A 12,446-nucleotide genomic window follows, 5' to 3' on the forward strand; every position below is an offset into this window, starting at 1 on the left:
ATACCATCCACCTAACAAAAAAATACTTAACAAGAAAAAATAAATAAATTAGGTAGTTTTATTTCTGCTTTCCACCTCCAAATAATTTTATTATAGTGAAAAGTACACAGGAGTAGAGGGCACCGAAAGAGAACTATTGCTCTCTCCCTCTTCTTCAATACTTTAGAAATTATCAAATTACTGAAGAGCCCTGTTTCCTAATTGTACAAGTCAGACTTGTGAAAGCTTAGCTTTCCTTGTGTCTTCACAAGTTTAGCTACTCTCCTCTTTTCCTACAAATATCTCACTGTCCAATATTCTATCCTCACACAGGCAAAAGCGATGTAAATTTTCAGAACTTTACAATATACAAATAATATCTTAAACATGACCATCTTGAAAAACTAAGATATAATGTTGAATAAAAAGATGCTGGCTCGGGATCCCTGGGTGGCGCAGCAGTTTGGCGCCTGCCTTTGGCCCAGGGCGCAATCCTGGGAACTCGGGATCGAGTCCCATGTCGGGCTCCCGGTGCATGGAGCCTGCTCCTCCCTCTGCCTTATGTCTCTGCCTCTCTCTCTCTCTCTCTGTGTGACTACCATAAATAAATAAAAATTAAAAAAAAAAAAAAAAGATGCTGGCTCAAAAGCTAAGGACCAAACAGGCACTTTCTGAATAAGCTTACTTTAAGAAATCAAAATCTTTCCAGCTCAACAAACGTTCTAAAAAAATTTTTCTAAATCTTAAATGAGTTTACTTATTAAACTTAAGCGTATCTGTCCCTACTAATTTCCCCTGCCTTTCTTATAGCACTAATCTTCAAAACAGGAATAACCCAGAAATCAAGTAGAATATGTTGGTTTTCTTGACATTGAATTCAAACTGCACCTTATATATTAAACACCTTCAAACAATAGTCAAAGGTCAGTCCATTCTCTCTAAAAAATAGTTAAGGCAGCTGAGAGTTATAGAACCCAAATATGTAAAGCCAGACAAGTTAGCAGAGCCTTATTTACTAAAACTACCAAGTATACCTACCTCCATGCTCTGCAAACTTGGGATTGGAGAGGATTTGTTTACAGAATTTCAACCCATTTCGATACTGTTTATGTTCATAACATCTCTGTCAAAACAAAAATGAAAAATCTGTGTTCAGCAAGAAATGCAAAACCATTTTCAATTTAACCCTAAAATTCTGATTGCTAAATACAACAGAATGATCAAATGTTATTTCCATATTCTCCTAAATCCCACTAAAATTCCAGTTAAAAAAAAATAGAGAAGATTCAAATACAAAAAGTAAACACAAGACAAAGAGAATATAAATTAGGAAAAATAAATCATCAGCTCACTCCAAAAATGCCCAACAAGTATTACAGAATATGAAAGCTGAAAGAAAATAAAGGTATGAAAACTGTATTTTAAAATAGTATTTCCTTCTTACTGAAGAAAGGAGGAGAGATGAACCAGTGCATGCAAAACAATGAAGAAGGAAAAAAAGACCTATATCATGGTACATCACAATGAAATTTCAAAACCTTGAAAATAAAGGAAAGGTCCTTAACTTCCAGAGGGGGGAAAAAAAAGTCACATAAAAAGGATCTGTAATTAGAATGGCCTGAACTTTTATTTCAAAGTAATAATAGAATACTGCTGAAAACCAGAAAACATCTATAAACAGCTTTCAAAATTCAAAGTAAAATCAAGTTTTGACCTAGAATTCTACACCCAGCCAAATTATCAATCAAGTATATGAAAATGACACTTAAAGGCTCCTCAGAAAGCTACAATTTTTATCTCTATGCACTCTTCCTTAAGAAGCCATTAAAAAGGAATCAAAATAAACAAAAAAGGACAACATGGCAGTTGGTAAATAAATCTAATGCAGAAAAAAGAACTACAGAACAAACACTCCAAAGTAAAAAAAAGAAGCCAAAGGCCACCATGCAAAACCTATTGGCCAAAATAGGAACCAAAAGGCCTCCCAGTAAGGCCAAAAATGGAACCAAAATACTTCATAATATGGAAATTATTATTTGTAAGCACATGACATTAATTCAGACACATTTGGGGAAAATGAGCAATAAGTCTACAGAAAACCAGACAACTGAATAAATGAGACAAATTATTATCTCTAAGAGAAATAAAGGGGATCCCTGGGTGGCGGGGGATCCCTGGGTGGCGCAGCGGTTTGGCGCCTGCCTTTGGCCCAGGGCGCGATCCTGGAGACCCGGATCGAGTCCCACGTCGGGCTCCCGGTGCATGGAGCCTGCTTCTCTCTCTGCCTATGTCTCTGCCTCTCTCTCTCTCTCTATCATAAATAAATTAAAAAAAAAAAAAAAAAAAAAAGAGAAATAAAGGCTTGTATGAGAGAAAAAGTATGGTCTTCACGTAATATTTAGCTTAACAGTGAACAATACATAGATAATTATAAAAACATAAATATTCAGTGCTGGTTTATCAAAATATTGTGATACAATATGACAAAGTAATAAGGAAAAGGAAAGTGGACAAATCTGTGAATGATGAAGTTCTAAGTCCTTTTATATAACGTCAATATTCAGTGCTGGTTTATCAAAATATTGTGATACAATATGACAAGGTAATAAGGAAAAGCAAAGTGGACATATCTGTGAATGATGAAGTTCTAAGTCCTTCTTTTCTAACTCAACGAATTGTCTAAAAGTCACGTACCAAGAAATGGTGGTATATTATTAAGCAACAAGATAAATACCAAAGAAAATGGCTAAGAGGGTGCTTGATTTTGAAGAGGGAAGGTGAGGGGTAAAGGGGTAGGAAAGAAGAGGACCTATTTTTTCTTTATAAATATTTCAGTGCTATTTGACTTTCAGGTATCAATATGTAGTTTCACTAATAATAGTAATTAAAAAAAAATTTTTTTAAAGTAGGCTCCTGCCAATGCAGGGCTTGAACTCACCACACTGTGATCAAGAACTGAGCTGAAATCAAGAGTCAGATGCTTACCCAACTGAACCACCCAGGGGCCTCAATAAAAATGATCTTTTAAACCATTCTATTTGTTATAGAAAAAAGCCTATATCTAAGAGATATGATAGTCTATGCCAGCAGATTAATCTATTCACTGTCATAAATTTAAGTAAATTTTATTCACAACTTTTCAAACAGTATCTTCAAAATTTGAGACTTAATGCAAATAATGACAAAATCATAGCAGAAAAAAATTGTGTAGAAACAATGAAAATGTAAAATTTTACATTTGGCATCAAAGAAATCAACTGCTTAAACTGAATGCTAGAGCCAACTATAGAACTGTTCTATAACAAACTATGTACTCACCATCTCTATTTTACTGTTTCTCATCTCTAACTTAATATATCCAAAACACAACTGAATTTTTCCCGCAGAATCTGTTCCACCAATTCATCATCTCAGTAGATGCTTTCCCCTCAACTCACCCAACTAGATGTGAAGCAAACAAACAAAAACCCACCCCCACATACACGTACACATAAAACCCTATTTATCATTGGTGCTTTCTTTCACTCATACTTCTATCCTCTAGTATGTACCATTAGTCCCAATTTCTCTGAAATAGCTTCCTAATTCCTTGCTTCCCCCTTCCCCAACACATATACAGTCAACTATACACTTAACAGGCAGAGTGATCTGGGGAATAAGGAAGGGAAAGCACAAGCAACAACTTAGGGCTATCACTAACCATATGCAGTCAAAGAAACATAACTAAGTAAACTTAGTGTTCCTATTTACTCAGCAAAAATCATTTTTTTCTTATAATAATAATTATGTACAGCTATGATGTAAACACTAGTTAAAAGGGACACTCTTGATGTGTCAATTTTTCCAGGAACTATATACGTACAAAGAATAGTTTAAGGGTATTGTTCTTAAAATCCTCAATTAGCTTTCTGAAAATTTATTTTTTTAATTTAAAAAAAAATTTTATCTAAGTATGCTTCATGCCCAGTGTGGAACCCAACATGGGGCTTGCGATCAAGACCTGATCAAGAGTCAAATGCTTAACTGACTGAGCCACCCAGGTGCCCCTCTGAAAATTTATTTCGGTAAAAATACAGTAAAGGAACTTCCACTTTTGGCTGTGACAGAGTAAGTGAGGCTAAACTTGACCTTCCACTTACTGTAAACAACAAAACTGGACAAAATATATGAAATAACCATTATCAGACATTGGACAATTGGCAGCACCGGATTGTGAACCATGGGAGAGGTAATGACAGGCTTAGAAATGCCCCTGCTTATAGATCACAGCACGGGGAGAAGAATCCCAAGCAGAGCATAACAGTCCACAAAGAGTTGAAGAGACAAAAGACTGAACGAAGTTCAATAACGCCAACCAGATGGTAAAACAAATGCTGATGGAATTATTCAGAGAAATTTAAAAATCTGCAGGGGAACCAAATGCACTGGATGCTGAAAACTGTTGAGTGCTAACTCTTAAATATGCAGAGGGAAACTTCATGAGGCCAAAGAATGACTAGGGAGCAGTAAGTTCAAGAATTTTCAGGGCTCACATGGTACTGAGAATTCCAAGTAGCCAGAATGGAGTCTTCAATCAACACCTGCAGAATTCAGTAAATACTATAAAAAGATCTACCCAGCAGAAGACAAAAACTAGCCCTAGAGTAAGTATACTCTAGACCCTCCCCTAAACAAAGGCCTAGACATGTATACAAGTCACTTCCTATTTCACTCCTATTAATAAAGTCCAACACTCTTTGAAGACAGTTAAGTTCAATACAAAAATGTAAAATTCATAATACCCAATATCTAATAAAATATTTTCAGATAAGCTAAGAAGCAAGAAAACAAGACCCATAACCAGAAGAATTAAGAGAATGATGAAATTATGTGGTCAAGATAACAAGACAACTACATGCTCAAGAGTTTAAAGAAAATATAAACATGTGAGAAGAGAACAGAATATACAGAAAAAGAACTTGCATTCTTTTTTCTTGAACAGTGCTTCTGGAGATGAAAAATATAATATATATAATGAAAATATCAGATTAAAAGTATTATGCCACTGCAGAAGAAAAAAATCAGTGAGATGGAAGACATAGCAATAGAAACTACCCAAGCTGAAATATAGAGAAAAAAGATAGAAAAAATAAATTAGTAGAGTCCCCATGCATCTGTTGCTAAAAATTAAGTACTAAGGTTTAAATATGTAGGATGTAACATCATGAGGTCAAACAATGACCCTTCTTTACAAAAGGAAAATAAATTCTAAGAGCATCACAAATCTAAATGAAAAAAGTAAAACCATAAAGATACCCCCCCCAAAAAAAAAAACCATTTTAAAATAACTTCATTATGTGTTGGGTCGACAAGCGCCTTAATCCCTTAAACAGGAAAGTTTAAAAAAGGCAAGCCAGAGAAGACGTATATAATACTCAACAAAGATCCTTTATCTAGAATATATAAAGAACTCTTTTGAGTCAGTATCAAAAAGATAGATAGCTCATTAAAAAACTCAGCAAGGGTGGGCAGCCCTGGGGTGTGATCCTGGATACCCGGGATCGAGTCCCATGTCGGGCTCCCTGCATGGAGCCTGCTTCTCCCTCTGCCTGTGTCTCTGCCTCTATGAATAAATAAATTTTAAAAAATAATAATAAAATTCTTCTTAAAAAAAAAAAAAAACTCAGCAAGGGTCTTGAAGAAATGCACCCAAAAGAGGTTATCCTAACAGCTAATAAATACATTAAAGGTGCTTAATTACATCAAAATAAACAGAAATAAAAACATTTCCCAAAAGACAGGAAAAAATATGAACATTTATTAATAGCTGAGATTACAAAAACATACATGAAAGCAACAAAAAAGAATACCTAAATTAATAACCTACCTGACCTAATAGTAGTAAGTCAGCAAAAGCATAATAGTCTCTTTTAATTTACTTCGGATTAAAAACTGCTTTTATACCTAAGGCTCGAATTTATCAAAGCCAATACAACAAATATGGTACAAGAGGAGTCTACGTCTTCTCTGCTAAAATAAAGAAATATATAAAGTGTGACCACTGTGTCATAATCTTAGATCATATTTGTAGGTAATTTTTATATACTAGTAACATTATGAATGGAAAAAATTACTTCAAGGAATTAGTCAAACAGTGAAGAGCGATGGAACCAAATAGCTGATTTTTTAAACAATGACTTCAGATAACAAAACTAGTGATGGGGTGCATGGGGGTTCTGTCAGCAGAGCGTCTGCCTTCGGCTCAGGTCATGATCCCTGTGTCCTGGGATCAAAACCCACATGAAGGCTGAGCAGGGAGCCTTCTCCCTTTCCCGCTGCCTGCCGATCCCCCTCCCTATGTTCTGTGTCAAATAAATAATTAAATATTAAAAACAAACAGAAACAACCTAGTTATGTAGTCTTAAGTACTTTTTGAGTATCAGAGAGTCTTTAAATCTTGGACATAACTTGTCAGGAAAAGACATGTAAAACAGTACTAACAGCTAATGCTTACTGAGCATTTACTGTATGCCAGGTACAGTGCTAAATGCTCTACAGAGAAAACTCATTTAATCTCACAATGATATGAAATACATACTCCTTTTATATTCATTTTATTTATTTATTTTTATTAATCAGCCAAGAAGAATGAAATTTTATACTCATTTATTTTTTTTTAATTTCCCAACTAATTTTTAAAAATATTTTATTTATTTATTCATGAGAGACACACAGAGGGGCCGAGACACAGGCAGAGGGAGAAGAAGCAGGCTCCATGCAGGGAGCCGATGTGGGACCTGATCCCTGGACCCCAGGATCACGCCCTGGGCCAGAGGCAGGCTCCAAACCGCTAAGCCACCCAGGGAACCCCTTTATACTCATTTTAGACGAGATATCTGAGGTCCAGGGACATTATATTATTTGGCTAAAGTCACACAGCTAAGTGATGGAAAAAAAAGATTTAAGCCCAGACTATCCGGATTCAGAGCCATTACACCTAGTCATTTTAACTATCTTTCTACTAAAGTTCAGTAGTGTACAATAGAAAAAAAAACATTAGGATAAAAGAGAAAAGGATTTTTCAAAAAGAAAACTTATAAAAAAAAAAGAAAGAAAGAAAACTTCTAACACCAGTAATATAAAGCCACTGTAGAAAGCAAACAGGCAGCAGAGAGAAAGAGAAAAAATTAAGCTAGATCTCATTACAGAGGCAATTGTTATTAACATTCTGATTTTTAAACAAGGTTTTAATCCAAAAACTACAGAATAGTCTACTGTCTTATAGTATAAATGTGAACCTGTATAAATAATTCATAACAAGCATATAAAATAATATTTATATTCTTACTTGACATGCACAATGTGACTTTATTTTGTACAGTTGAACTTAAAATACTCAGGATTCCAGTTGTTTTTTCTCTTGGTCTTATTGGAAATACCTTACATTGTTTACAGCACCACATTTTTCAAAGGGATTTCACACTAACATCTCATTTAATCTTCATGATACTCCTGTAAACAGCATAAAAGGTTCAATCCTTATTGTACAAGATTAAGAAAACAAGCAATTTACCTAGTTAGTAGCAAAATTGAGGCTACATTCGCAGCCCTCCAAGGCCCAGATGAGAGCTCCTTCCATCATATACAGAAGTTTTATTAAATTTTATTAACAGAAATGTTATTAGAGGGTTTAGTTTGTGGGAGGGCGCCTAGGTAGTTCAGTCAATTAAGTGTTTGACTCTTGATTTCAGCTCAGGTCATGATTTTAGGGTCCTGAGATGGAGACCCACATTGGGCTCTGTGCTAGGTGTGGAGTCTACTTAAGATTCCCTCTCTTTCTCCATCCCCACACACCAGTGGCACGCTCTCTTTAAAAAGAAAAAAAAAGGCCTACAGTTTTGGGGTGTCTGGCTGGCTCCATTAATAGAGCATGCAACTCTCTCAATCTCAGGTTTTTGAGTTAATTGGCATATGTTGGGCATGGAGCCTACAGAAAAATTAATAAAAACATAAAAGCCTATAGTATTTTAACAGATCTTCTAATCAAATTTAAACATTTATCTTACCTTGTTTATATTTTATTTTTTTAAAGATTTATTTAGACAGAGAGAGAGAGAGTTGTATGATGGGAAGGAGAGGCAGACGAAGAGAGAAACTCAAGCTGACTCCCGTCTGAGTGCAGGGCCCAACCTGGGACCTGATCTCAGGACCCTAAGATCATGACATAAGCTAAAAGCAACAGACTGTGCTACCCTAAATGGGCAATAAAAATGACAAAAGCAAAGTGAGAAAAATGAATACACACAGAATAATTAACTGGATAATTCCCCCAAATAACGGAGTTTACCAAATAAAAATTAAAAACCAAACTCCACTTTCTTTAAATGTGTAATACTATATACTACCCTAGCTTTTCATTTTATCACATTTCAGACCAGCAACTAATTAAGTTTCAATTCCTAATGATTGTGTTCTCAATTAATGAAATCTGGCAGTCTTCCATATTAAAATGATATTCAATGTTATTAAATTATCTGTTAATGTGACCTGCAGAAATAATTCAGAATGGCATACTCCTCCAAAAAACTGCTAAGAATTCATTTCTTCATACTCAAGAATCAGTGTGTACTTAAGGAAATGATCCCTTAAGAGAAGGACCTCTTTTCTACTAAAGCACTACTTCTACAACAGGTCACTCATTACAAATGAGTGAGTAGTATTCTAATTTAATAGAAAATAGTAACTAGAAATATCCAACTTAGTTTGTACCAAAGAATTTCCTTAAAATTTCTGCTCTTGCCCTAAGAGAAACTCTAGTGGCAAACTCTTTTAACAAGAAAAATAGGGGAATGCCTGAGTGGCTCAGCAGTTAAAGCATCTGCCTTTGGCTCAAGGCAGGATCCTAGAGTCCCAGGATCGAGTCCCACATCGGGCTCCCTGCATGGAGACTGCTTCTCTCTTCTCTGCCTCTCTCTGTGTGTCTCTCATGAATAAATAAATAAAACCTTAAAAAAAAAAAAAGAAAAACAGGAAATAGTATATCATATTTCATTCAACAATTTTCCCCCAAATATATAAGACCAGCTCTATGTATAATTCAGCTTGAACACACAATTTTTACAATGGTATCTTACAAAGCAGCCTTAAAATATAAGTGGATATGAGGTCCTTTCTTGAACCACTCAAAAAAGAATAGATGTACAAAGTGAAAAAAAAAGATTTGCTTATTTTTCAAAATCCCACATAACACTATCACTAAAGTTAATTCTATAGAACTATAAAGAAGGAAGGTATCATGATAAGATTTTTATTTTTTTTATAATAAGATTTTTAATGCCTTAACCAACTCCATAGGCTGAAAGTAAGTTTTTAGGGAACTGACTTTTACTTAGAAAAAGAAAAATACAAAACACTATATATAGTATACTTTGAGGAAAAAGTTTCATATTCAATTCATTTAAAATAGGTTTTATAAAACAACATGGTAGGCAGAGATAGTAAGTTCGGTACAGTGGAACCATCCAACTAAATAAAAATTCAAGTCTACAGGGGCACCTGGGTGGCTCAGTCAGTTGAGTATCCAACTCTTGATCTCAGCTCAGGTCTTGATCTCAGGGTCATGAGTTCAAGCCCACCATGAGTTCAAGCCCAGCCCAGCATCCTACTTAATTCTACAATCTTATCTCTAAAACTCCTATATTTGGGAGTTCTTGAAATTTCAGAACTATAAGGGTTTCCAGTTTCCCTTGGTATGGAATGAATGCCACAGTGCTCTATTCTCTTGCCTATAAAATGGATATATGTTAAATCAAAATTAGACATAATATTTCCAAAAATACTAGAACATTGTAGACCATTACCTTCTATTAGGAGTTAAATTTTATAACATTAACACTATGCTCTAGAAAAAGTAAAGCATGGGGTGCCTGGGTGGCACAGTTGATTAATCCTCTGACTCTGGTTTTGGCTCAGCTGGTGGTCTCAGGGTTGTAGGATAGAGCCCCACATTGGGCTCCACGCTGAGCATGGAGTTGGCTTGAGATTCTCTCTCCTTCTCCCTCTGCCTCTCCCAATTGTGCTTGTTCTCTCTCTAAAAATAAATAAATAAATCTTTAAAAACAAAAAAGGAAACAGTAGAGCAAAATAGGATATAATTAGAATAAATTGTTCTAATAGATAAAAAACCCCATGTGCTAACTGATGGTACCATACACTGATATTCCTGCTTCCAAATGTATAAGAGTAAGTAACACAAATAATAACTCCTGGGGGAAAAAAAAAAGAAAAAAATGAAACTTCTGCCAAGCATAAAACTAGTAAGTAAATATGAAATAATTATTTTCAGATGTTGGATGAGAGCCAATACAAGACTGTGATCTCAGAAGGGAATCAAGGTAAATCCCAAGAAAATCCTTTTCTCTGCCTAAGGGCATTTTCCAGACTGTAGAATGGGGGGAGGGGGCCGTGGTGCAAACAGAACATGGCAGTCTCAGTGATCTAAACAAATAATCTGAATTAGAAAGTGCTACAGTAACTAGAATTTATGGGGCAGAGTACCAGAAAGTCTATGCAGGGTCTACAAAGGGCTAGATCTCACAACCCTGAGATCATGACTTGGGCCAAAATTAAGAGCTGAATGCTTAATTGACTGAGCCACTCAGGCCCCCTGAATTTTTTGTCAAATATTAAACTGAGTGGGTTCATTGAAAGATTCTACTAAAGGTAGGCAAAGACAACTACCAACCACATGAGTGGAACAACTATTACTGCTCATACAAAGATGGGAGGAGATATCTTAGTTCCTAATATCCAGCTAGAAACTTCATTAAATACTCCAAGATTTAGTAGAGACTTAAAAAGTCTGCATTTTAGGAATAAGGCTAAGCTAGATCCACTTTTATTAAAGCCTTAAAACAAGCCCTGGAGAGTAGCTGATGCAGAAGCAAATTAATGGTCTATCAAAACAAAACTCTACTAAGAAAGACAATAGCACCCAGACATTTAATATCCTAGTGTCTGCAATATTCAATACTATGAAAAAACAAAAATTATTAGAAAGGTGAAAAAGCAGAAACTGCGACCCATGACCTATAGGGAAAACAAAATCAACAGAAATGCAAAAATGATGATGATGGAAGTAGCAAAGATTTTAAAAGTTAACTACTAGGTAATATAAAAGGACTGAAAGGAAAACATGGGCCCAATCAGAAAAACAGAAAATCTCAATAGAAAAATGGAAACTTGTTGGCAAGCGCTAGGGGAGGCACCTAGCTGGCCTCAGCTGTTAGAGCATTAAGACTCAATCTTAGGGGGGAAAAAAAAAAAAAGACTCAATCTTAAGGTTGTGAGTTCAAGCTCCATTCTGGGGAGAGTTCACTTAAAAAAAGAAAAGAGGGGTACCTGGCTGGCTCCGTCTGTGAAACCTGAGACTTTTGATCTTGCAGTTCTGGGTTCAAGTCCACGTTGGGTATAGATATTACTTAAAAATAAAATCTTTATAAAAGCATACATATATACTTAAAAAAAAAAGTAAAAACTTTAAAAAGGGGGGGGGGAGCACTATAGGACACCTGAGTGGCTCAGTCGGTTCAGCGTCTGCCTTCAGTTCAGGTCACAATCCCAGGGGCCTGGGTCCTGAGTGGGGCTCCCTACTCAGCAGGGAGTCTGCTTCTCTGCCTCCCTCTGCCCCTCCCCTTGCTCACACTCTCTTTCTCTCTCAAATAAATAAAACCTTGGGATGTCTGGGTGGCTTAGGGGTTAAGCATCTGCTTTCAGCTCAGGGTGTGATCCTGGATTCCCAGAATCAAGTCCCATACTGGACTCCCGGCATGGAGCCTGCTTCTCCCTCTGTCTGTGTCTCTGCCTCTCTCTCTCTGTCTCTCATGAATAAATAAAATCTTTTAAAAATGGACCCTGTAGAATAAAAAAATACCAAAAAATGAAAAGTTAATATAGCCTTAAAATATTAGACACTGCAGTGAATTTGAAGCCAGTATAGTGAATGTAAAACCACTAAGAGAACTTAAAGTGACTTCAGTGAAAGTGAAAACATGTAACTAAAATTATCCAAAATGGGAGCTCAAAGGGGAAAATGAAGGGGGAAGGAAGGAGAGAAAAGAGAGAAACTCAATGACCTGTGGGACAATATCAAGTAGTCTAACCGTATAACATATACTGTAACAGGACTATTAAAAGATAAAAAGATTAAAATGGGATAAATATTAAAAAACTGCAAAATTGATGAAAACTCTAAATCCACAGATCAAAGAATCTCAACAAACCACAAGCAGGAGAAATTGAAAAAAGATGGGAGGGGAACAGGTACACATCACAATCCAATGCTGAAAAGTAACAAAAGAGAAAATTATAAAACTAGTTAGAAAAAAGCCTATTATTATAAAAGATCTCCAATTATCTCAGCTTCTACCTTAAAAAAATTAGAAAAACAAGAGCAAATTAAACTCCAAGTAAGCAGAAAGGAAACAAAA

General features: G+C 35.6%; 1 protein-coding gene across 4 annotated transcripts in view; it reads right to left on the bottom strand.

Moving 5' to 3' along the window:
* Positions 1-12,446, bottom strand: part of NAA15 (N-alpha-acetyltransferase 15, NatA auxiliary subunit) — an 83,928-nt gene that overhangs the window by 51,366 nt on the left and 20,116 nt on the right. For 3 of the 4 annotated variants that reach the window (XR_013358723.1, XM_077860986.1, XM_077860985.1), the window contains exon 2: positions 1,018-1,102. Coding sequence is in view for 2 of the 4 variants with exons in the window: in XM_077860986.1 (XP_077717112.1) it covers positions 1,018-1,102 (85 nt within the window). In the remaining 2 variants the exon portion in view is untranslated. Of the gene's footprint in view, positions 1-1,017; positions 1,103-7,306; positions 7,464-12,446 lie in introns of those variants that run through there. The other variant, XM_077860987.1, reaches the window with a different exon arrangement.

This window comes from Canis aureus, chromosome 20 (assembly GCF_053574225.1).
Source record: "Canis aureus isolate CA01 chromosome 20, VMU_Caureus_v.1.0, whole genome shotgun sequence".
Lineage (NCBI taxonomy): Eukaryota > Metazoa > Chordata > Mammalia > Carnivora > Canidae > Canis > Canis aureus.